Source organism: Trachurus trachurus, assembly GCF_905171665.1.
Source record: "Trachurus trachurus genome assembly, chromosome: 24".
Lineage (NCBI taxonomy): Eukaryota > Metazoa > Chordata > Actinopteri > Carangiformes > Carangidae > Trachurus > Trachurus trachurus.
Genome location: NC_139910.1, coordinates 11,577,064 through 11,603,534, shown reverse-complemented (window position 1 = coordinate 11,603,534; position 26,471 = coordinate 11,577,064). Strand labels below are relative to the sequence as shown.

General features: G+C 42.3%; 1 protein-coding gene across 1 annotated transcript in view; it reads left to right on the top strand.

Annotated features, from left to right (window-relative positions):
- The first annotated feature begins 797 nt into the window (after window positions 1-797).
- rngtt (RNA guanylyltransferase and 5'-phosphatase) overlaps window positions 798-26,471 on the top strand; it is a 109,425-nt gene continuing 83,751 nt past the window's right edge. Inside the window, exons 1-8 of the mRNA XM_084001120.1 lie at window positions 798-1,287; window positions 3,104-3,213; window positions 3,315-3,418; window positions 3,523-3,611; window positions 9,191-9,266; window positions 10,865-11,114; window positions 14,252-14,361; window positions 15,876-15,977. Of these exons, the coding sequence (XP_083857246.1) occupies window positions 1,224-1,287; window positions 3,104-3,213; window positions 3,315-3,418; window positions 3,523-3,611; window positions 9,191-9,266; window positions 10,865-11,114; window positions 14,252-14,361; window positions 15,876-15,977 (905 nt within the window). The 5' untranslated portion in view covers window positions 798-1,223. The remainder of the gene's footprint in view (window positions 1,288-3,103; window positions 3,214-3,314; window positions 3,419-3,522; window positions 3,612-9,190; window positions 9,267-10,864; window positions 11,115-14,251; window positions 14,362-15,875; window positions 15,978-26,471) is intronic.

The window sequence follows — 26,471 nt, the reverse complement described above, 5'->3', positions numbered from 1 at the left end:
AGAACCCAACGACAGTGCCATAAAGCCATTTTGCTTGGCTCATACAGTCTAGCAGGGAGTGAAGGTAGCTGCTTCCCCCTGCAGCCTAGAGGAGATCACACATGCACAAAAAAATTAATTACTATATTTCTTTAAAAACAAACAAAATGTCCATTAAAAAACGTTTTTTTTATATATATATTTATATACGGTATACATAGTCAATATTGCAGTTCAGCTCTCTGAACGGATGGTCCTAAAAAAGGTGACACTGTATAGTTATAGTTTATATATTTTATAGTTACAGTTATTTATGACTATATAGTTATATAAAGTTATTACATAGTTATTCTACATAGGTCTTTTAGGGTCTGTGGAGATGGGGTGTCGTTGAATTTGTGGTTGAGTAGACAATGTTTTATATCTTTTACTGTAGTTTCTACATTTATGTTTCAAATAAAAAGGTCAATTTAAAACGCTTGTGTGCATGATTATCATGTAACTGACAAACATACTGTAGTTGATATCAGCATTGGTGTCAGTTAACAAGGTCTGTTTATAAATGGCAGTCATGGCCACCCACTACTCACTGTACCTTGCACGTTTCATTATGCACAATAACAAGAAACGTTTATACACGGCACTTGGCACAGTTTAATATAATACACTTTATTTTTTTTATTAAAAAAAAAAAATTATTACGGTACTGTAAATTACTAGGGTGCCTGACCCCTGGTATACTTTTTTATAATCTTGCCGCTAGGGGGCGCTACGACACAGGAAGTCGTGTATTGAGGTCCAGAAGAAGGAGGAGAAGAAGAAGGCTAGCATGCTTAGCCCAGGCTAGCTAGTTAGCTCGACTGGTGTCTGTTGTGGATCAAAACAAAACGGACTCAAAGGGAAAAGAAAGAGGGGAGAAAAAAACCCTGTTGTTTTCGGGATGCTGCTGCTGATCCGCGGAGAGTCTTTACTAACATATAAGCGGTGTGTTTTTGCCTGCCGGCCAGGTCAGGAGCTTGACCGGGCATAAGATCCGTTGGATGATCTCGGGCGAAGCAGCAGCTGCGAGGCCTTGAGGCCGCGGTGCTCGAGTGAACCACAGCCGGAGATAGTCGCGGTCTGACCGGGAGGGGAGGTGAGCTACCTACCGCCCCACCAACCAACCAGCCAGCGACTCATTGCACCGAAACCTGCTTCTCCTCCTCCTTCTCCTTCTCCTTCCCCCCTCCTGAATCCTGAACACCATGGCACACACCGGACCTCCTTCACGGTGGCGGAACTGTCCCAGACGAGGACAACCGGTGGCAGGTGAGCGCAGAAACGAATAAACCAGCTGCTAATGCTAATGCTAATGCTAGCTCAGCTCTGTGATACAGGAGCAACATGATGATGATGATGATGAATGATATATCTGAAACCTTATAACCTGCTTTTAATCACAAATTGTATTTTATTTCCTCTGCTTTTAAGTTAAAAATTGCGTATAGCTGCCGAGCTGTTATCTGGTCAATTATCAGGCATGAAATATATTATTGCTAAGGTTAGCATCACAAAATGGCAATGTTAAGTGGATTATATCGTAGTCTATAACATGAGGCCAGTTTATTATAATAAAATGAGGCTGCGGTGTGGATTTGGGAAGCCAAATTAATTAAAAGACATTAATGAATGTATATAGTGAAATTTGCTTTCTAATCGGTGCGTACGTTTTTAATTTTTCAGTGAATTCATCGTGTTGTTTTTAAATGGAGTTCAGTGTGATATTTTATTCAGGCGCGCTTTGCCCAGCCTGACCTGGCACCTGTGGCTAACGGGTTGTCAAAGCTAAACTCAGCCGTAATTTACTTTAAAAACTATAAATCGGATAAATCTTTAACTTAATATACCCAGAAATAAAAAAGTAAAAGAATAAATAAGTGGTTGAGCAGAGTAGTGCTGAGTTGGTTAGCTTCTCCTTCTCTGTCGGGGCGTCACGTGTCAAAACAAACCGGAGCCTGTCGCGTGGCGTGCAGCAGCAGCAGCAGCTGGAGCTGCAGCAGCTGGGTCTGTGTTAGTCTATGGTGGTTATATTCCTATCTATCAAAAACATGTGTGTGTTTCTGTCTGTACATGTTTGTTTGGACAACAACATTGCCAGCTAGCCAGCCAGACGCATCTCCACTTACGTTTGCGTTACACCAGAGCACTAATTTAGACAGGTATTCAGTTTCAAGGCAGGAACATGTTGTTTCCCTTGGTGCAGGCCGAAGGGAAACAGACTCAAAGATCTGCCCCAAAGGTCTGCATCAATTTATTGATCACAAATCTGTTCTAAATCCTGACCAACTGTGTAAACAACAAGTGTCATCAGCAATGTCAGGTCTGCAGTCTTCCTCCAGGTCTCCTAGAGATAGATTATATGAATTTGAGTTTTGAGTTTTACATCTGAATTGTTTTAGTTTATATTGTGGTCTTTTTTTTCTCCTTATGTGAAGTCATGTATACACAGAATAATCTTGTATGAGGTCATGTTATTTTAACATAGGAGAGCTTTACAAGCAATATGTCCATTAACTGCCAAATGCTTGTTTTGTGTTTGTGTATGAAATGTCAGAAAGTGTAGTGAAAAAAAAGTTAACATATTTGAATGTCTTGTGTAGTCTGACCAGCTGTCAAAAATACTGAATTTACTGTGACTGCAAACAAGACATAGCAAGTGTGTCACTTTTTTGGCATTTATCCTTTTGATCAGACTTACGTCATTGAACATGTTTTTCTGTTTATCAGCCAATCAATTGATCAGTATTTAATTTCACCTCTAGAGAGCTGGTTGGTTTCCAGGGTGCAGGGTAAATAATGAAATTGCCATATGTAATCAGAGTCAAAACTAAAACAAATCCTCCCCCTCTGTGACCACACTGTGTCTGTCAGTTGATCAAATTTAGATAATTGTTTTTCTATTATTTTTAAAATTTGATTTGGTATGGTAAAGAGTGGTTATCATGGCAACTGGGGACAAAATGTGAAACTCTATTAGACCGGGCTTTGCAGCACTCTGCAATAAAATAATCAATGAAACGCATTAGTAGTGCAGAGGTTTTGAACTGTATGCCAAATGGTCCATTGCTTTTTTTTTCCCTCACAGGAAAATTCCTGCCTATGAAAACAATGTTGGGTCCCAGATATGATGAGCAAGTTGCAGAGGAGAACAGGTTTCACCCGAGCATGCTGTCCAACTTCTTAAAAAGTCTAAAAGTAAGTAACTCCACGTTCGGTGACTGAAGCTCTGAGGGAAAAACTCAACTCCTGAAAATCCCATGACTCACCTTGTCCTCTGTTTTTGTTTCTTCCTCCAGGTGAAGATGGGTTTGCTTGTGGATTTGACGAACACTACTCGCTTTTACGACCGCAACGACATTGAAAAAGAAAGCATAAAATACGTGAAGCTTCAGTGTAAAGGGTACGTACGGGGCCAAGTCGCTGCCTTGAGTTGAACTAATCGTTTTGCTGTTGCTCATCTAGAGGTGAAGTAATAACTCTGATGTCATTCTGTTTTTGCTCCAGTCACGGGGAATGTCCTTCGAAAGAGACGACCGCCATGTTCATCACGCTGTGCGAACACTTTCTGGAGAAGAATCCCACAGAACTGATAGGTAAGCAAACCACAGCTCCACAGTGACAGAAACCACGGTTACATGTCTGTGAACAAGCTCTTGTATCACAGCTTTGGGACGTCTGGAGTTAAAGCAGAAGTAAGTGATATATTTGTGTTAATATAAGTCTTAAATAGTTATATCTTCCGACAGCAATCACTTACATAGAGTGTTTGGACTGAAACACGGGTCTGTCAGTCCCTCTGCTCTGCTCTGAGCCGAGGAGAAAACATTTATCGTATCCTACAGTTTTTATCCAATGAGGAGAGAGAACGGCATGCAGGGCTGTGTGTGCAGCCAAGGAACGCCGTGAATGTGGCGACGTAGGGACGAGGGATGTTATGGTGCGTTCAAGGAAACTCGTATTTTTCCGACCGTGAAGTCGTACCAGTTCGATCTGGTACGAGTTCACAGGTCGGAAGTTACGAGTGGCCGTTATAGTGACTTTCACCGGTAAAACAGGTCGGAAAAACACGAGTGGGTTGCCTGGAACGCTACAAAGTCGTAAGTTGTGACTTGAAGCTGTAATTTACGATTTCAAAAGCCTGCCTGGAACGCAGCATTAGCGAAAACGACCGGACCACTTCTGCTTTAATGTTCTGGAGAGATATAAAATGGTAGAGTTGAGATTATTGTGACCGTATTTACTGTGTGTTACATTCTTGAATCGGAGGGTTAGACTGAAAAACCTATTACTACGTGCTTTTATCCGGCACTTCCTTCCTCTTTGGTTTTACTGCATTTCTTATGTAATAATATGAACCAAGCCTTTTTGAATATCTGGAAATTATGGACTAATCGGTCTAGGGCTGTAAACTCCTAGTCGACTGGTCGATTTATTGGTCGATACGTTCTGGCTCGACCAAAATTCTGATTGGTCGATTATTTGGCGTGTTAATTTCATCAGGAGGACCGGGGCCTTTATTTACAAAATTGCCCAGGAGACCCTGCCTTTATTGGGGCAGGCTTTTATCTGAGGGGGACTTTTATTTCTAAATCCCTCCTCATTGTTCAGTAGCTCATCTTCATCTTCCTCACGTGTTGTTCTCCTTGCTGGGTTGTCGGACCTGGGTCAGCCCTGACGCACTGCCCGCAGGAGCGCAGCGCGCGTCCTCACAGGTGCTTGGCTGGAGGCACAGGGAGCTGCTTCTCCTGCTCTCTGCGCGCCGGTCAAATACGACTCCACACACACAGGTCTGTGTCTAGCTCTGTGTATGGATGTGTGTGTGTGTCTCGTGTGCAGACGCAACTGACAAATAGGCTATTTATAGACGGACAGCAACAACTTAATTAATCAGCATTTAATTATTTTATTTTGAAAATTGACCGGATTCTCTCGCCTTTTCTGTGCCCGACTTCCTGTCTGAGCTTGACAACGGCGCTCACGGCTCGCATGAAAAATAGAACAGACACCGAACTGAAGCGCTGCAGCGGCGCCCCACAACCCGAGATGTGCGGCCGGTCAGAGAGGTTAACATGGGCGCTGATCAGAAACTGCCTCCACTCCAGGGCGCTGCGCTTCTGTTCCGCGGGCAGTGCGTCCGGGCCATGTTGCGCTGTAGCACGTCACTCCCATTCAAGTCAATAGCATATTCACAGCGTGTGCTGCGGTCCATCTCCCGTCCCGACCGGGATCCAGACACGGAGCAGAGACCTGCTGTCCCTCTCTGAAGCAGAGGAGGAGGTCAGATTCACTCCCGTCAGTCTTCACAGACAGGCCACACAAGTTGAAAGAGTTTCTGATCATATCCTCGTCAGTGTGTTCCAGGCGACGGAGATTTTTTTTATTTTGGACTAGTTTTTTGACCCCCGATTGGTCGATTTTTAGTCGTAATTTCAGGGTTTCAGTCGACCAACAATTTCTTTGGTTGATTACAGCCCTAAATCGGTCACCCTATGTGAACTTGATGTCATGGATGAAAGCAGAACTTATTTTTATTATGTCCTTGATACATTTTTGAGTTTTGTTCAGTCTTTGATAAGCAAAGGATTTACTTGTAAAGGTTTAGTAAGTAGGTAATGGTGAGCTTTAGTTCAACAGTGACTAAAATGGTCAAAATCAGCGTTGAAGAGCGTCAGGGTTTTATGTTTGTTAAAGTCCAACGATGATACATTGAAAACAGTAGAAAACCGTCAGACTTCATCTGCCTCTCAGCTCCTTAAAGCGACTAAAACCCATTTAGGTTTTCTGTGTTTTGCCTCTGCTCAAGGAAGAATATGAGGATGCATAAAAGTAGACCTTCAGTGGATATAAAACCAGTCGGGAGTGTAAATGACTTTGCACTGTGAATCATTTTCCTCCGACTGTAGGAAGAGGTTTGCCTCAGCGATAACTCATTTATATTTGTTGTGATGTTTCACCACCCCACAGATTTCTACTCTCCGCTGGCGCTCGAGCCTCCAGTTATCAGGCTCAGCGTGAATCTTAATGTCGGAGTAAACGTCTCAGAAACCTTGAATCTTAAGTAGAAGCACCTGCAGCACCTCCGCTTGATTTCTGAGAACATTTACTGTCGATCTCTCGGTGTTCGGTTAACACAAATGTTTTACTGAGCAGGCTGTTATTTAATACATTTAGTCACAATGTGATATTCCTAAGTGGCCTAAAGTGGCCTCAAACACCAACTATACATTATATTAATAGGACATTTATTGTCATGGATCTGTATCCCACAATTTCAGTTTAATTTTAAAGGTTTGTTTGCTCTGTCCTTTTACACAGAAGTTAAATTACTGAGCGCTTTTAATGACTTAAAACTGATGCAGAACCCAAGCATCAAAAGGCACTGATATGATTATAGTGATGTTATTGATTTACAAACAGTGTGCAACTTGAATTCAACAGAACAGTTTTCGTTCAGTTTCTGATTTTATTTTGTTACTATGCTAAGTAAGTAAATACATTCATTCAAATTACACCATAAAACCAGTTTATGGTATAGCCGTTTGTACTTGATACTTGACTGTAATTCAGACTACATTTATTTCTATTGTGAAAGAAGATTTTTGAACTGAAAAAGCTTTTGAATGCATCTTAACCTGAGGTTTCATGGTGGCAAAGAGCATCTATAACATTTATATTTTAACATTTGTCTATTGAGTGCAAAACTACAGTGGCCTATGAGCAGCATTACCCTGTGTGTCCAGCAGAGAGCAGCCTTACTCTACAGTTGGATCAGTGCAAATTAAAGTCAGATGAGCTGCTGTGGTTATTTTCACTTGTTTCATTTATCTTCTTTTCTCCTACACTCATCGTCTCTTAACTTCAGGCTGTTTCCCAGTGCAGCCAGTCGCCCGCTGACGGCCACAGAGTCGCTGTGTGTTACAGCTGGAGGTCAAACGGCTGTACATGTTGCTCAGTCAGGACACATTTCGTCCCTCGAGTCGAGCCCCATTTGCATTTCTCCAAACGTGCATGGCCGTTAAACAAATGTCCTTCAGAAAACAGTTTCGTTTTCAATTCACCAGTTTTTTTGCTTTTTGCTTTTATAAATATGTAGGAGTTTCACATGAGACTCAGCTCCTCTCTCCCACGGAGTGCACTGTGTAGGTGATTTCTAGGTGAAACGTGGCTCAATCAGTTTGGTTTAAAAGTTAATATGTAGGCAGATTTTTTTTTTTTTTTGCAGCTCCAACTGTTTTGTATTTTCTTTTTCAATCACATTGAAATTGTATATCTACATCTATCCATTACTCAGCACATCATTAAAAGCTGAAATGTTTTTTTTTAGTCTGCGCTTCTCATAAATGAAGGTAATATGAATGGCATCATGCTGATTGCTCAGTGTCGATGTTTTCATGCATATGTAATACTTACCTAACCCTCCACCCTGCACAGGAGATGCATATATATACAGAGGAATATTGCAGTGCATTCAAGTCCAATACAACAGTATTAGTTTATCAGAGATGTGCTGGTATCAGTGTATATGTCGGCCATCCAACCTTGCAGGTTTTGGTTTCTGTGAGTGTTCACCTGAAGTTTGCATTTGCAATAGCCATTTTTTATTTATGCACTTAGAAACCAGTCAGAAGAGAGCCTCAGAACTGCAGATACATCTTATCATGAATATCAAAACTATACAACACAGGTGTGAATGTGTAAAATAGAGAAGAAAATTGTGCTTATTCCAGTTTATCCACTCAGTAGGTACTAGGCAGGTGCACAGACTGATGCAGTCTAATCCAGCTGCTAATCCTCCCAGCATGAAAGTAGTTTTGTTCAGCTTTTGTTAAAACTGTTTTAGAGACATGTTGATTCAATTGTATGATCACAGAGGGGCGTCTTGTGTTATTTAGTTGTCGAAACAACAGAAACACCTGTCAGTAAAACGCCAGCAAATCCACTACAACGGCGCCACGGAGTGCAGCCTCGACAAATCCCCCAAAACAGTTTCATTAATTGTATTAAATTGAATTTATTTTAGTTGCGAGTATTCAAAAGAATCCTCATGTGCAATTAAAATGAACAATTTGGTTCTCTCTCTCTCTCTTATTTGCATTCGTTCTGTTTTTTAAACATCTTGCTCTTTATTTTTTAGTTAGTTTGAAATGACACTCAGCTGGGACAAAGCGCCCAAAGGCAGCTTGAGGGACGCCATCAAGTGCACATGGGATATAGAAAGTGTGCTTTCACGCCGCAGACAGCAGGGCGCTCTCTCCTACCTCCCTCTAGCGTCTGTTCTGCTAATCCTGCTCAGACCCGCTCCTCCTTTACCTACTGACTGCTGCCTGGCCTCGGGAAGCAGAGCGCTCAGACGTCGCAAGCAGCAGAATGTGTGAACGTCATGTGCTGCCTTTTGTCCAGCCGGTCATTAGGGCTTTGTTGTCCTGACGATACGCGCGTTCCAGATTAGACAGTTGGGTCGGTAAAACGTGACCCCCCCCCACCCCTCACCTCCCCCTCGTCCTCTGACACCGCTTCGTTCTGTCTTCATTAGCGCTGGTGTTGCCAGGCAAACGTCCTGTGCAGCGGAAGCACGAGAGTCAGATGCTTTTTTGGTTTTACGTTGTTTTTTGTGTGTAGTTGTAACTCTGCTGTGCACCTGCTTGGTTTGGGAGAACGCCACTTTCTCCGAGGGGCCGTGGCTCCGAGTCCAGTCCTCAACAGAAGCTGCTTTAAAGAGCTGTTTTTGTTTTCCCCCTTGTTCCACTCTTTATCTCCTGAATGTTTCATCAATTTCTAGGTTTCTTCTGTGTGTCAGGGTGTCAGTCGGACTGTTTTTTTTATTTTTTATTTTTTGATGTGGGTATAAAGGCAGGGGCTGCCTGCGAGGCTTTTGATTGTGTGACTCAATCAAAACAGCCTTCGCACATCTCAGAGAGACCTGACGTTATTGATGTGAGAGGAGAACTCTGTGCTGCTGAACCACCACCCGCTGTCGAAACTGTGACGCCTTGCTCACATTATGTTGCATTAAACTGATTGCACGAGGGCACCGAGTGGAGATGAGGGAAGAGAGGAGCTGTTGATGATGTGACTCCCAAAACGTTCCATCAATACACGTCGAAGAGTGTTTTTGAAAATGCCTGTGTTGTGTTTTTTTTTGTCTGAGTTTTTCCTCTTTCTTCTCCCAAAGGTGTTCACTGCACGCACGGCTTCAACCGCACAGGCTTTCTGATATGTGCGTATCTGGTGGAGAAGTTGGACTGGAGGTAAGCGCTGACCTCCTTCGATCACTCATCCTTGCAAAAAAAAAAAAAAAAAACGTCTTGCATGGTAACACAAACCATATGGCGTGACCCCTCTCCCCTCCCTCCCCTCCCTCCAACATGAAGCTGCCCTCTCAACAGTGACCAAGTTCATTTCCCCATCACAGAGATGTCTAAATAATTCACAGCAGCAGAGCAGAGCAGAGCAGAGCAGAGGTGGGGTGGGCGGGTGGTATGTGTCTCCACTCAGGAGGTGGAGCAGCGGTCTGAGAGAGCAGAGTCTCCCTGGAAGCTGGTAGGCTGATAAAACCCTCCCACCACCCACTTCTTCCTGTGTAATGAATATTCTCAGAGCAGAGCCTTTACAGCCCTCATCCTGTGTCACATGTTGGGAGATAATTCAACTACTAAAGTGATCGAAACTAGTTTAGATTTTTGTCTTTGTGTCTTTTTTTGTGTTTATACAGCCGGAGGGGGGAAATATCCAGCCTGTTAATGATCAAAATCATTTTCAGTACTGATTAGTTTGCTGAATTTTCTCTAAATTCAAAATATCTGACAAATTTTGATCTGTTTTAATTTGAGAACTGACACATTTAGTTGATTAATGGATTATTCAATGACAGAAAGATGATTGGGCACCATTTTGACGATCAGTTAATCCATGTTCAGGCATAAATGCTGAGTGTCCCTCCTCTCCGCTTCGTCAGTGTGACGATTTCCCGCTTTTCTTGTTGTAACCAGACGAGGGAAAGTGGCTACTTCTCTCATTTAAACCAGCAACCATGAAATGTTTTCAATTTTTTCTGATTGTTTCTTGTCTCAATCAGATAAGGAGTTAATTGAAATTTTACCTTACCTTATAAACCAGGTATCATAACGATGATGAAATTAGAGATGCACAAAATCCCAAATATTCAACACTTTACCTTTTTGCACTAAAATATTACAGTTAACTTTGATAATATCCTTTTTTAATGAAGGTCAATTTGTATTTTATTCATTAATTGTAATTTGCCGCCTTAAAGGGATAGTTCAGCATTTTGGCAAATTGACCCATTGCTATAATCTCTATAGGTTTAAGAGTAGGTTTGTTACCTTTAATTGTCGGTGCAGGCTAGCTACTTTTAGAACGGCGGAGCTACGCTACAGAAGCTAATGGGATTTCTTGGTTTCCCTCATCAAACTCATCAAATACACAATCCAACAACTCTAAAACGCCAAAAGTTGTGACCTGCACATTAACCACGCTATGAGATAGTATACGAGACTTGTTATCGAGGTAAATTCATGCGCGCAAGCATTTGCCTCGAAAACTTGCAAAGGTAACGGACCTAATGCTGTGACTATAGGGATTATAGTTGTTTTCGAGGCAAATGCGGAGACTGCTTGCCGAAAAACTGCCCCAGAAGGCAACGCGCATCAGTGGTTTTGCATGAATTTCACTCAGTTTGCCAAAATGTTGAACTATCCCTTTAAAATACCACTGACTTCCTTTTTTCAATTTTGTCCAAGTAAAGAATATTAGAAAGTGCACTATCAAATGCAAAGACTAAAGCTTTTAAAAAGATTCTTTGTCTGTGTTTTCTGTCTCTTATCAGCGTCGAAGCAGCCGTGGCTGCGTTCGGCCAGGCCCGGGCCCCAGGGATCTATAAGGGAGACTACCTCAAAGAGCTTTTCCGTCGCTATGGGGACGAGGAGGACGCGCCCCCAGCCCCCGAGCTGCCCGAATGGTGCTTCGAGGACGAAGGCGGGGAAATGGACGACGATGGCAACGCGGTCGGCCAGGAGTCGGGCCCCAGCTCCTCCGGGTCGGCGCCGGGCAAACGAAAGAAAGAGAAGCTAAAACTGGTAAGACTTCCGGGGAGCTGCAGGAAATGGACTGTTAAGTGGATATCTGTCGGCCCCCTATCTGCACGACACGGGCCTCACGCAGGGTCTCCAGGGAGGCTTCCCTCCTAAGTGATAAGACTCTTATGTTCAACTATATATAACAATCCAACAAACTGAGTCTCGTATTCAGATAAAATGAAGTTTTACATCCTCTCAGCCGCAGGGAAAGGTATCATTTTAATTAGATAAAAGTCATATCCTTTATGTAAAGCTCTCATCAGCGCAGTTTAGTGAAATTAGAAGTGTTGAATAATATCCAGTTGCGTATAATTAGGTTTCCCCTTTACATCCAGCTGACGCTCTCTTCCAGATAATTTTGAGTAGTTGCAAGAAGCTTAAATAAAAAAATAAAATAGAATAATAAAAAGGCACTGCCAACATCCCTAGCAGGCAGAGTAATGGAGGCATTGCTAAGACAAAAAACAACAAAAGTAAAGCAGGACATAGATTTTTTTTTTTTTACGGATTATTTACCACCGTTATTACCGAAAACTTGGATCAAGGCAAATCTAATAGCTGAGAATGTGATACGGCAGACAGGTCGTGGAAGAAAGAGCAGCTCTCGCAGGCTGCATTACTTCACTGCCATTAAGCAATACTGTCTCTTGGTTGAGTGGAGCGCCCGCCTCACAGTCAGACTGGTCGGCGGCCAGTTGGCTGTTAGGAGGAGAAATGTCACAAAGTCCGCTTGGATGAAACAGAGTTTTGATTTTGAAAAGTAGAAATGCAGCTCTGCTGTTTTGGACAGCACGTACTGAGATTAATCATCGATCGGCCCGGGTCTGAACGGGGCCCAAACAAAACAACACAGGAGGAGATGGCCAGGTTGTTGAACCACCACATGGTAGCTACTAGCTGACATGTATTTGCGAAAGTTGGAGCTTGTTCCAGTGGGGCTTTGCTAAAGCATCAAACATTCATCAAAAGTAAACTTTAATCCAGCCCAACAAGACCTCTCTGTTGCTCTGGGAGATGCAGCCGTGGCCGAGGTCTGTGGTCCAAGAAACTACTTCAACCCTCTACTGGGGGTAGAGGGAAAAAAAACCATACAGCATAGTGTTATGATGTTTTTGTGTGGCAATATTGTGTCAAAAAATGATCTTTATTGTGTAAATTGCAAATACGAATCTTAATTTTAACTCCTTTCTGTCACTGTGTTGATCAGTTGGTCTGCTTGACAATCCCAATTTGTAAGGATAAAAATGATTTAAGTGAGATAAACAGACTGGAGAGCTTTATCTGACTAGATAAAACAGATGTTGACAAAGTTTTACATTTGGGTACAAACAATGTGTCACTGGAGTGACAAATAAAAATACCTTTACCCAAGATACCACAAAATGTTTCAAAAATCGCAATGATATCATATCATGTGGTTTTATATAATAGGCCTGCTACCACCAGCTTCACCATTAAAATGCTGCTTAAATATTTATACTTCTGTAATAATAATCCAAATGTCATATATATAATCCAAATACATCATACATATACTGTAAAATAAGATACTGTGTAGGTAAAGTGAGTGAGAACTTTTACTTTGGAGCACTTTGAGACTGCAGCATTGGTACTTTATCTTGCTCCTGTTTACCTCAGGCGGAAGTGAAACTTTACAAGTAGTGATGGAAGTACTCAGATCCTTTACTCATTTTAAAGGGGTAGTTCAACATTTTGGCAAATTGACCCATTGCCATAATCCCTATAGTCACAGCATTAGGTCCGTTACCTTTAATTGTTGGTGCAAGCTGTTTTTAGAACAGCGGAGCAGAGCTGCAAGTTTTCGAGGTAAATACAGAGACTGCTTGCCGAAAACTGCCCCCGCCGGGAACGTGCATCAGCGGTTTCGCATGAATTTACCTCGATAACAACTCTGTCTCGTAACGTTCTGTTATTATCTCATAGCGTGGTGAATGTGCAGGTCAAAACTTGTCCACGAGAGTGTTTTGGAGTTGTTGGATTGTGTATTTGATGAGTTTGATGAGGGAAACCAAGAAATCCCATTAGCCTCCATAGCGTAGCTCTGAGCAGCTTGCCGCTCTGCTCCACCGTTCTAAAAACAGCTTGCATCTACAATTAAAGCTAACGAACCTACAACTAAAACTGTAGGGATTATGGCAATGGGCCAATTTGCCAAGATGTTGAACTATCCCTTTAACCTGAGTAAAGAATCTGAGTACTTCCGTCACTACTTGTAAAGTTTCACTTCCGCCTGAGGTAAACAGGAGCGAGGAAACTCAGCTCAACAACTCTTCACAGACGAGTGAAGACTGAAATGAACTTCAATTAATCACTTGTCAGTGGTTGATCCATCTATTCTCTTTACGCTGCCTATCTGCGCCCAGGCCATGTTAATTAAATTACATCGTTAGGAGATATTGTTATATGCTGCTGGAAGAAGAAGAAAAAAAAGCGATCATTGAGTAATAGATGATTCTAATGAATACCGTCCTTGGTGGTGAACTGATGTGAATGATCCCTGAGTTTCAGGCAGATGAATGAGACCGAGCATGTAGCGCTGCATTAGCCCTGTCTGGATTGAAAGGTGGCGAATTAATTTATGCGATATGAGATGATGGCGGCTTTTCTCGTCTCGCCGCAGCCATTTACACTTGGCATAAATTATCATGTTACACCAGTTAGCCGGGCTGAGTGAGAGCGAGAAAGGTCAGGCCAAATGAGAAATAAGTGAGATTAGGAAACGAGTGCCACAGATGTTGCCAACGTTTCTATCAGAGGAGTGATGAGTGGATTCCTGCATTGACCATAAATGGGAGCGAGTGGGTAGAGTGAGTCCAGTTTCCTGGGAGTTGAAGCGGACGAGTAGGATTTTTATAAAGTGGATTCATAAAAAAATAATTAAAGTTAAAACGGTTTTAAATGTGTAGAAGTCAAAAAAGGAAAGACTTTATAATGTTTCAACCTGTTGCTTCTGCACACAGGGATTCATAAAGCAAAGAAGCAGCTGCTTGGAAAGTATCACCGGTATTTCTTGTATGTGTAGGTTGGATTTGTGTGTTTTTTTTTTGGTTTTTTTTTTCCCTAAATCAATCCAAGTTCAACTTCACTTCTGTTTTCTTTATCTTTTTGCCTCCCAGGGTGCAGTATTCCTCGAGGGCATCACGGTGAAAGGCGTCTCACAGGTCACCACACAACCCAAACTAGGCGAGATCCAAAGAAAGGTTCAGGAGATGGCCGAGTGGGACAGGTAACAGCCGCTCTCCTCCTCCTCCTCCTCCTCCTCCTCGTGCACCTCTGGGGAAACTCTTTGCATCTGCCTGTACATAAATGTTTATTCAGAGCGACTCTTTCGTCTCCAATCGACCTGTTCTTTTGAAGATTATGACACGTTCATGACAACCGGCAGAGGCAGGAATAGATATTTCCTTTTCCAGGCGAAAATGTGCTGCTGCTGCATCATGTTGTAATGAAGCAGCAGCAGAGAGAGAGTGGAGTGGACGGCTCCACTGCTCCGTCTTTGTTGGAGCAGAGGGAACAGAGCGAGCTGCTATTTCCATTAACCTGCTGTTGGTATTACCTGTGTGCGCCTATATTTTCTAATATGACATCCAAATGTAGTTGTGAATGCAGTTATTTCCATACAATGACTGTTTTCAGTGGATCTGTTGTTTATCTAGATCCAAAATCTGCCGTTCTCCTTGTGGCACTCTGTCACCAGACATAAGACAAAGTGTTCTCTAAATACTGCAAACATATTCCTCAATATGTTTTTTCCATTAGCTCATACAGTCATTGTGCACCTGTTTGATTATGCAGTGAAATATTGATTGACAGCCATGAGCTCCGACCCTAAGGTTTGGCCTTCTCCGATAGGTTAGAGTGAGGAAAAATCTCCGCAGCGCTGCCAGGCTGCTCAGTGAGTTCAGGTTGCAGGCGACATTGACGTCACCTTTTCCCCTTTTTAGATAGATGTCAGAACATATTTGAGATAATTAATTTCTATCTGGACTTAAAGCAACTACAAAGAACTTTTAACTGGATTTACAAAAGTCTCTCGTTTCTGCTGATGTCTCTGTGTGACCTACAACAGCAAATGATGCCATCAGTGGGAAGATAAGCTGTTTCCAAGTAGTGTAACTCTTGTACCTTCGGGAGGCAGTGGTCGGGTCGGTCCACCGGACGAAATAATTCATGGCACGCAAGCCAGAAAAGCGTCTTTGCGACAATCTGCGCTAGAGCTCATGGGAAAGGCAGTCTTCATTCCGGCAAAACACAACCGCTTTTGTCCACAGGGGACGCCAAAATCAACACAAAATGAAAGTTCTGTGTAGATGCTCTAAGTAACGACAATTATATCTCCCAAATATTCACCCCCACCCCCTCCAGGGAGCTGAATCGGCCCAATAGCAGGCCTCCAGAGCAGCTCTATACATATTGCAGATTGTATAATAGAAACTGTTGTTCTTATGGATATAATGTATTTATGCTGCAGGGCTCCAGTGCAAGTAGATTGTAATTTACTTGCACTGTCTCAAGTTTTAAGGACAAAATGCCTCCATTTAGATGCAGTCTGGAGCCCTGTGCTGAATCCATTACGTTATATTACGTTACACTTTGTTGTTTTGTATTGGGGTTTGGGGTCCAGAAAATGAATATTGCCTCTGTTGGTCACTCCTAACAGATGAGAGAATAAGTAACCATGTGTAAATACTTTTGTTGATAGATAAACGTCACTTCTTGTGCTTTTCCGTGCTGCTGCAGGTCTGGTTTCCCTGGTGCGCAGCCCGTGTCCATGGACCGACAAAATCTTCGTTTCCTGGAACAGAATCCATACAAAGTCAGCTGGAAGGCCGACGGCACACGGTGGGTCCGCCTGTTCAAACAAACGTCCTCACGACAAATACTCTCCTCCTCGTCCACAGCTGTCAGTGAAGGTATCGCTCTTTGTGTCTCGGACTGGACCGATGGCTTTCTCCTCCGCATTCATTAGTCTCCTTTTTCCTTAAAGTCAATACACAGGGCCATGGGAGTTGTCTATAAAGGTTGTGTGTACATCAGAGGTGTTCATTTACTTTCCCCCGGCTTGTTAGTGAAGATCGAGAGGTAACGCTAACGTGACTGCGTCTTATTAGGCTTTAGTAGGTAATCGTGTAGCTTATATCCACCTGAGTGGTGATGGTGGAGCTGTGGAGCTGTGGAGCTGTGGAAAGGTTGGATTATAAATCAACTGCACAGAGGAAACAGCTCGACTGCGTCCAGTGTAGAATAGGAAATGCAATAAGGCGTCACATTTGGGGTGGGAATTTGTTGTTTTCTCTAATTTTATGCCTCCGCTGCCAAAAGCTTGAGGTGAGAGGGGGGGAAAGGCATTTTAATGTGCCAGTAGTCGGATGTCTCTCTCTCTTTCTCTCTCTCTCTCTCTCTCTCGCTGGTGCAAATGTGCCGTGTGCTGGTGAATATTTAATGACTGCAGACAATTTCAAGAATTTTTACATATCTGCGCTTTAATTTCCTCCAGGAGCGAGACAGAGCAGAGCAGAGATCTGGCCTCTGACCAAGGTGCTGCTGCTGGTGTGTGTAATCGACTGCCGTCATCTCTGACAAAGCGCTGCTGCAAAGTTTTACCTCTTTTAGATTTGAATAGAGAGTGACGGCGAGCTCTTCCTCTGCTAACTCCAGCTCTTGTCCTTCACCCTCTTTTGCCCTGCAGCAACACCTGAGCCTTGAAGAGCAGTCATAGCTCATGTCTTTTTTTTTTTTTTTTTTTCATGCATAGCGCCAGAGTATGTTAGGTATGACTCATCCCTCCACTGCAGGATATCCACTATGCTGAGAATAGGATGTCCAACTTTCTCTTCATATTTAAAGAAATTGGAAAAAAGCTAACCTGAGTTGTTTTTTTTATAAGGGGAAAAAAAAAACAGCAACATAGAATTATTTATTTGTTGATGAAAGCACATGAGATGTTCCTCATAATAATCAAAACAGCAGCAAATCCCAGAGAGGAAAGTGTGGGTTTGTAATAGAGCAGCAGCTGCCGGGATAGGTTTATTAATCATTTAGTTGATCAACAGAAAATTAGGTTTAATCTAAATTAATGAAGCCTGATCAGAGTAATCATATAAGTCTTTTTTTTAAGCTACACTATCAGCCATCTGCAGGGTCTAGTTCCTGAAATTAGGTATTTGATGCTCTTCTCTGTTGCCAGTGACGGTAAATTGAATATCTACTGAGGTTTAAGACAACACCTTGGGTCTGTGGGGAAATGTGAGTGGGCACCGATTTATAAACAAAGTATCAACCAATCAGTCATCAAAGTAACTGATGAGAATATTATAGAGGTAATCATTAGTTGCAGTCTTTGTAATTAGTGAGGAACACTTCATGTTGTCAGGTTAAAGAAACAAAAAGAGGATTGAAGTGAGCTGCCACTTGTTAAAATCTTTCCACAGATCCTGTTATGCCACAATCTTAAAGGGATAGTTCAACATTTTGGCAAATTGGCCCATTGCCATAATCGTTAAATAAACGTTTCCCTCATCAAACTCATCAAATACACAATCCAACAACTCCAAAATGCTCTGGTGGACAAGTTGTGACCTGCACATTCACCACGCTATGAGATAATAACAGAATGTGACAAGACAGAGTTGTTTTAGAGGCAAATGCAGAGACTGCTTGCCGAAAAACTGCCCCCGACGGGAACGTGCATCAGCGGTTTTGCATGAATTTACCTCGAAAACAACTGTCTAACGTTCCGTTATTATCTCATAGCGTGGTGAATGTGCAGGTCACAACTTGTCCACCAGAGCATTTTGGAGTTGTTGGATTGTGTATTTGATGAGTTTGAAACCAAGAAATCCCATGAGCCTCCGTAGCGTAGCTCTGAGCAGCTCGTAGCTCTGCTCCGCTGTTCTAAAAATAGCTTGCACCGACAATTAAAGCAGATATCAGCTTCACGGCCGTTTCGGCTAATGCTGCGTTCAAGGCAGGCTTTTGAAACCGTAAGTTACAGCTTCAAGTCACAACTACGACTTGGTAGCGTTCCAGGTAACCCGTAGCTCGTGTTTTTACCATCCTGTTGTCTGTGAAAGTTCCCTATAACGGCCACTCGTAACTTCCGACCCGTGAACTCGTACCAGATCGAACTGGTATGACTTCACAGGAAGGAAAAACACAAAGTACGAGTTTCTTTGAACGCACCATGAGTTAGCAGCCCCCGCCCTTGTCAGGCATCAATTGGTCCTCGTGCTACGTCACCACATTCACGCGCATCCCTTGGCTGCACACACAGCCCTTCATGCCGTTCTCTCTCCTCATTGGATAACACTTGTATCCCACAAGGAAAATTTTCTCCTTGGGTTACAGCAGAGCAGAGTGACGGAGAGACTCGTGTTTAGGCTGAAATACTTCATGTAAGTGATTGCTGACGGAAAATAGGACTATTTAGGACTTATATTAACAAAAACATTCCACTGATATCTGCTTTAAAGGTAATGAACCTCCTAAAACTATAGGGATTATGGTAATGGGCCTATTTGCCAAAATGTTGAACTATCCCTTTAAGAGACTTGTGATTCAGTGATCACCACAGTAATTAGCCATGAAAATTGTGCAGATTTGTTTTGCCGTTTATTTTATAAACCATGTTTTAATGATATTTAAATGAGGTGTCAACTGCAGATCTCCACGTGGACCTGATGCAGTCGGTGCTTGTTGAGTTAGTTCGGCTGAGGCTGGTTTGGACATGTTGCTGCTTGGAGCTGAGGTGAATGCTAATGACTTTCTGTGTCTCCAGAGCTAATATGAGCTCTGTGACACGAGCAGTCCCACCCACCAGAACAATTTAGACTTAAGTCTCACCAGAACATATTGTGCCCCAGTCTAATTGGGAGAGACTAATTTATTTAGGCGTAATTCAATCAGTGCCGGTTGTGTATGCGTATGTGTGGGTGAGTGAGTGTGTTGCATTAGTAAAGCCTGGGTCTTCTTCACCAAGTGATGCTCTGTGGTTTTTATACTCATTTCTTCTTGGACCTGTTATTTTTTTTTTTTTTACCAAACTAAAGGTGCTACAGGTGCAGACACTGTCTCTGATCCTGTGAGACCACGCTGCGCCCAGTCTCATCAAAAAGATTTTTTTTTCCTCCCAACTCCTCGTAGAATATCCTCAAGTTTGTTGACACTCCACTACAGAGGGTTGAAGCCGCTGTTCATTTCCTCCTCTGTGTGTGTGTGTGTGTGTGTGTGTGTAAACAACCACAGAACCTGCGCCTCGGCAGTATTTACATAGCAAAAGGTTTGATTCTGTCGACGGTAAACTTTGATGATTTCCTTTGTGTGTGTCTATCTTGTCAGCGTCGTATCTATCGGTCTCCTGTTGGCATTTCTGTTGCTTCTCTCCACTCAGAATCCACAGCAGCATTTGTAGCCTGTGTGTGTCCTTTGCTTCATGCAGGTAATAAGACAGCGCGCTCATTTGGGGGAAGCTTTCAGGCTTTTTTTTTCTTCTTTTTTTATATGCGCAGTAAAGTGAAGGGGCTGCATTGTCTGTGAGGGACAGCTCGTTCCGAGGCTGCGGGCCTGTTATTACCTCTCCTATTACTGCGCTCCACCAACCCCCGAGAAATGGATCACAGCCTTTTGTGCTGCCTTATTAGTGTCACACCTGAACCACCTGTTTTTTTTCTTTTTTTAATTTATCCAGAAAATAAACCTTTACACATCTGAGTTTGGCTTTTGTGTGAGATTGAAATTGCACAAACAAAACTGATGATGAGAGACATTTTAATGGGAAAATAAAGTAAAAAAAAAAAAAATCCCACAGATATGAAATTTTATGATGGTTGAAGGACAACAAAAACTGTTGTGAAAGCCAAGATGGATTTTTGTTCAGGCATCAGTTGTCCAAGTATTAGAGCAAAAACACCAAAACTGTGAACACAAATAAAATCGTACTGCTTCATTTATACCTGTAACCATTTTTCGGGGCCTCTGTACATGCAAATATGTCCACAATGATGAAAAATATCATCTCATGTGTGGATGACTTACAATCCATCAGCTGGTGTTGCTGAGTAATGAGCTTGTATGTATACCGACTGAGTGAGATTTCCTGATTGCAGTGGGGTGAGGCGTGATCTCAGTTTGTCATTCTCTGCATGCATTGCGGAACATTTCTTATTAAATGTCCTACTTTCTACCCTAGGGGCACCTGAGGACCTGAAATGGATTTTTAATTGGAAATTTGTCTCTTCAAGGTGGTCTAGAAAGATCTTTTCCCCCCTCTCTCTCTCTCTTTTTGCATATTACCAGAAGTTCTCACTCAAGTTATGACATATTCTGAATCCCTCCAGCTTTCCATTGTCATTCTGCTGAAGATAATAAAGTTTCCCATTGTGATGCTGCTCATTAGTAGTTTCAGAATGAGTAATTTGCTTTTTTTTTTTTCTCCTAGAACAGCGTAAATTTTTAAAGAGGGAAAGGTTAATGTTCATTTAATACTTAACTCTCCAGTCCTACATGAACGACTCCTGCATTCACAGCTCTGGCTCCTAAACCACGTCTGCTCAGCTGCACAATAACAAGAAAGACGGTGACAAAGTGCCGCAGCAACCTCGCTCACCTAAGAACCATTATGCAGTCATCCATGACACACTGAGCAGTCATACAGAGGAGAAACTGCCAAGAAGGTGTCCTCTAATGGGCTTTTGGAAAGGACAACAAAATCAGTGGATTTGCCAAGAGGGGAAATGACAGGCAGAGTTGGGCTGTAACTCATCTTGTTGTAGAGTCTTCTGTCAGGGTTAGATTGGTTTGAGCCCCAGAAAGGAGGAGGATGAAGAGGATGAAGAGGATAAAGGAGGAGCCAATTATGTCCTTGGGGCTTTAAACAAACAACGCTGCTCAACTTGGACTTTATTAAAGAAATTCGACTCTGGCTTTCTTAATTTTCTCCTCGGTGTTCTGCGCCAACAGAACTAACTCTGCAGTCACTCATTTCCAATGAGAAATCAATAATCCCTTGTTTTCTTTGACGCGCCAGATTAGATCTTTGCAGTGAGCGTAGTTTGCCGACTGGTTGTTTTCGGTTTATTGGTCGGTGATTTGTCACTTGTCTTTTACACTCATTTAGTTGACTCATAGTGTTTGTACCTCTGCTGTGAGCCAGGACAGCAGACTGACTCTACCATATCCAGGCTGATGTGATGTTGCTACTAAAGCTTTGTGCTGCTGAATTCTCAGCTCACAAAAACAGAGATGGTAAAAAACGAGGGAATTTGTAAACGGCAATACTTACACACTCGTTTCCTTCTACACCTGTTCTGTCAGGGGAACCACAGGGGATGTGAGTTACAGAACGTGTTTTAGTTATTAGATGTGTGTCTGCGGTTAGGAGACGGTTTGCACCTCTCTCTGGATCTGTCACTCTCTCCACTGGCAGAGACATTTGTTCAGTATCACATGCAACATCGGATGCAAAGTTCATTCTGGTTGAAATTTGAACAGATTATTTTTGTTAAGGTCAGTTTATTAGCTGGTTTAGCAGCCTGGCTGACTCACTGCAACTGTAGATCCAACTATATTTTATGTCCTTTGGCCACAACACTTCATTTTTTTATGTTCTTATGTTCAGGCGTTTATTTCTTTGTTACACCTTGACAGTTTTGACTGCTGTTCCCGCAGTATTTTTCAGGAGAGTCACAGGATGTTTCTGTGATGTCTGCTGTACTGTGTCGTCATTTCACCTGACGGTGCCCCCTGTGTCAGGGGGCATGGCTCTCCGCTGTCCCTTGGTCCATCCGATGTAGGGGGAACGCACTGTCCAGTTTTCCGACGTCACAGCAGACTAGATAGATAGATAGATAGATAGATAGATAGATAGATAGATAGATAGATAGATAGATAGATAGATAGATAGATAGATAGCAGTGGAAAGTGCAAAGTGCATACATGTGTGACACCTCACTCCACTCTATAAACATCATATGACTCTTCCTAAGAAGACTGCAGGAGTCGACACTGTCAAGGTATACCAAAGAAATAATAGCCTGAACATCAAAGAAAGCTGTAAAAGGAAGGCTGAATGAATGTATTTAGGATTAAATACAAAACTCAACACGTATTTTGAGATGATGTGTTTTGGTCTCACAAGACAAAACAAGGAGTAACTGAATGGGTCGGTAGGTGCACATCTGATTTACCTGCTCAACTGCTGGGAGCTTTTCTATATGCAGCATTTATGACACAAGTACACAAGGTGTGTGCACCTTAAACTGGGTAATAATGCTGCATTCAGGTGTTGTTGTCACAATGGTAGGAACAAGATGTGACATGATGCTACACCATGTAAACAGGCTCAAGTGGCATCTTTTGCTCTTATACATATTAGTAGCAGTTTGCTGGGGTGTGAGACAGGAATCAAACGGTTTAAAGTCTATAACATGAGCTGAACGGATTGTATCAGTGTTAATGACATTTTATTTTCGAGCAGTGGCGCATTTGTGTTGCTTCTACTAAAAGTTTATCCCTAGTGCTTTTTTTGGTGAAGTTGGAAAGTCCCAGTTTCCTCAACATGGACTTCCAAGTCAGGGGCTGATGTAAACAAGGTTTTGTCATTAGTCTGCTTCAGTTCCAGTTGAATGTGGGTGAATCTGTGGCATGTCTTACATATTTTTCTATTCTGCAGTGATTCATGATTTGAGTTTTTGCTAAGACCCATATGTTTTTGTTTTTCCCCTGAAAAATAAACAGAAATCTTGTCAGTGCAGTTTTCACAATACAAATGTAGAATGAATTTATTCTGTTGATGAAAAATGTATTACTGCCTGTACAGAAATGGACTTTGGGGCAAATGCAGCTTACCCACGAGGTGTGTTTCTCATGTGCTCCCTTGTCGCTTCTTCTTCAAAAACAAACCAACATCATAAATATCTAACATCAGATATTGTTTGTGCTCCACAACATTGTACGTTTTTTGTTTTGTTTTGTTTTGGCTCTGTGATCTAAAATGAGAAATCAACCCTAACTATAAGAGATTCAGCCCAGCCCGTTGATGCACCAGCACCACTAATGATGTGCAAAGCTTGTGGATCTGATCTAAGGCCTCCCCCCGGAGCTCAGCTGCTGCCAGTCATGCTGCGGGACTAGACTGACAAAGCCGACACAATGGCCGTCTGTGCCTCATTAGGGCTAAAGTGCTCGGGGGACAGGGCTCGGGGATGAGAATGAGAACTGATTCTCACACAGCGCCCATCATCAGAACGGAAACGGAAAAAGGGAGTGAGCCGGCAGCAGGGGAGGGGCGTCAATGAAGCAGCACATTAGATTGAATATTTTCCTTTTGGTCATAAAAAGAAACCTCTGTGTCTTCTGTTACCTTAACTTCAGACGCACTGGGAGATGAAGGCGATGCTGGAATGAAGAATAGGACAAGTGGGAGTTACACTGACCGTCCTAATGGTCTCCTCCCGCTTCCCTCTGAACGTATTTGACAGCGTTTGCCGTGGCTAACCGGCCAATTAGACAGCAGAGGAACCGCTGCTTTGCACAGACCTGTTGTGTCCTTATAGTGGCTGACAGATCTGCGCTGTTGTGACACTTGGGCTGTCTGTCTGATCCCCTAACACGCTCGTCTCTTTCTCTGAGATAAAGAATTATATCATCCCTTTTTTTTTTTGCACAAGAGGACCTTCATGTCTGTGGGAATCATCATTTGCTTTTAACATTTTCAGGCATTTCCTGTTCCATTTCTTATCCGGTGCGCCTCTCACTGCTTGCATGTCTTTTTAATGCTTTCATTGTGGGTCCACTCCCACCCCGAAAAATGTAAGTGCAGCTATATCTGGCCCACTCATCATTCTTTTCCCTCTCCTCCTCCCACGTTTTTTTTTTTTTTTTTTTTTTTTCTTCCCTGCAGTTTCAACAAGAATTTCAAACGACCCCGAGTCATATCTTGAGGCTGGTGTTTTCTGTCTTTCCTCTCTGCTGTCATGACTGGACAGACAGGGTGAAACTCATAGCTCTGAGCTCTCCACTCATCTGTCAACAGAAGCGTTGCGATGAGGGTTGTGATTACCACTTTTCCTTGGCCCCGCATCCTTGAGAAGCATTCGACTTAATGGAAACAATTAGGTTATATGTCTAGCTCTGCAATCACACGTGACAGTACAGGGAGTGCCATCTACCTACACATTTATTCCCCAAGGTACAAAATTAATTGGAGACAGTTGCTGTGTTGTGATGCCTACACAGCTCTACCTAGCATCACAATGATATCTACATATTTGCTGATATTTTGAAAAATTGTGCTGCCAAGCTAGCTGCTGAAAATAGTAATTCCCTCAGAGCTAGTTTGTAATTTTACACCTTACTGCTCCTTAAAAGTGATGGACATGCAAAAAAGGAATGCACAGTTTTGTCTGTTTGGTGGCATGTTGTGATGCCAAAAGAAAATTGTTGAGGGAATACAAAAAATATGGATAGTTTTTAATTTAACATTTAAAATGATCTCTTTTTTGCTGGGTTTTCTGTTGTATTGTGTGATTTTTTCACAGTATTTGAGGTGAAATATTAAACCTGATATGCAGCTTGGAATTGAAATTTTACACTGTTTTGAAAATATTGAACAGTGAAATTTGGTTTGGCTGCTCTCAAACTAAAAGCAATACAATAGAATAAATAGTATAAAAAGTTAATGAAGAGCAGCATATTCAAATTAATTAAAACAAATGAGAATTAAGACCTACAAACTAAAGCACTGTCAGCAGCACTGGAGATATCTATCAGCATGTTGTTACCTCTTTCTACTGGTGCAGTACATTTCAGTTTTGGCCTATTGAAGTTAAATCATCATAGTTTATCTTTACTTGAGTTGAAACTAGTTTTACAACTTCCTGTGAGGATTTTCCACTTTTATCAGTTGTGTATATAGTGATAAACTGCATACATTATGGACCTGTAAGTGGACAAAAAAATAACCAATTTTAAATTGGCATGAGTTTCTGGGGCATTGTGAACTGAAGATTGATCAACAGTAAAAACAATCATGAGTTGTAGCTTTATGTTTACAATGGAAAAACTGTTTACTATTAAGTACACTTCTCGTAAAAAGGAACACGTTTCTGCTCACAATGCAGACTTTTGTCAGCTGGCGTTGCATTATGCCCACGTACTTATCCCTGGAAGCTTGTCAACTTTCCCGCTTTCAACCAGCTGGTATTGATGGCATATTTATTGCATCTAATCCCTCTGTGATAATGGCGGAGAGACACAGCAGGTATGAGAATTGCATAGCTTTGTCAGCGGGGAAGTCATTAATCTGAAATCCATCTCTGTCTTCAGACTTTGTTTTCCTGAAAGCTGCACTTTCACTTGGTCTGTGTTATTTCTGAGTTTGTTCACCATCAAAGCTTACTGTCCATTTTGATAGCATGAATAATTCTATAAAGCTTCAATAATGTTGCAGCCCTGTGCTAAAATCTAGAATTTTCCCCTTTCCAATCAATACTCAATACCTCAAAGCGAATCACATTGACACAAGTGTTCTGAGGTTTTGCTGTGACACTAGAATTTAAGTCAAGTCAAGATACTTTATCAATCCGTAAAGGAAATTGTTGTAGCAACATTCGTTCAGACACAAAAGGAAACAGCAACCATTAAATAAAACACAATACTAATTGAGATAAGAATAACTTATTGCACCCTATTGATCATTAAAAAGGCTTATGGCTCACATTTCTATTTATGATCCTTGAGATTTGTCAACACTGGAGTACTGGAGTACAACTGTGATATTTCAGTTGATTTGACATAATTTAGAAAGATTCATATCGGTCTAAACAGGTATGGTCTCACAGCTAACAATGGATATCGAAAACCAAACCATGAGGTGGAAGGAACTGCCTGGATAACTTGGAGACAGAGCTGTGTCATGTCACAGACTCGGGAAAGGCTACAAAAGTATCATTTCCGAATCGAAGATTTCCACTCCAGCACAATAACCTCCCCAATTCTCAAGTGGAACAAGTTTCAGACAACCTGGACTCTTCTTGAACTGGCTTCACGGCCAAACAGAGCAGACTGCGTTTGAACTGTTTGGCCTCAATTCTAAGAATCGTGTTTGGAGGAAATCAGGCAGTGGAGGTAAGGCTGAACAGAGCAAAGTACAGAGATATCCTCAGTGGAAACCTGGTCCAGAGTTGCTCAGGAGCTCAGATTGGGCCAAAGGTTCACCCTCTGACAAGACAGTCACCCCTAGGAGCACAGCCGAGACAAGACAAGACAGAGGGGGCTTACGGACAACCATGTCAGTGTTCTTCAGAAGCCCTGCCAGAGCCCTGACTGACTTCAACCCAT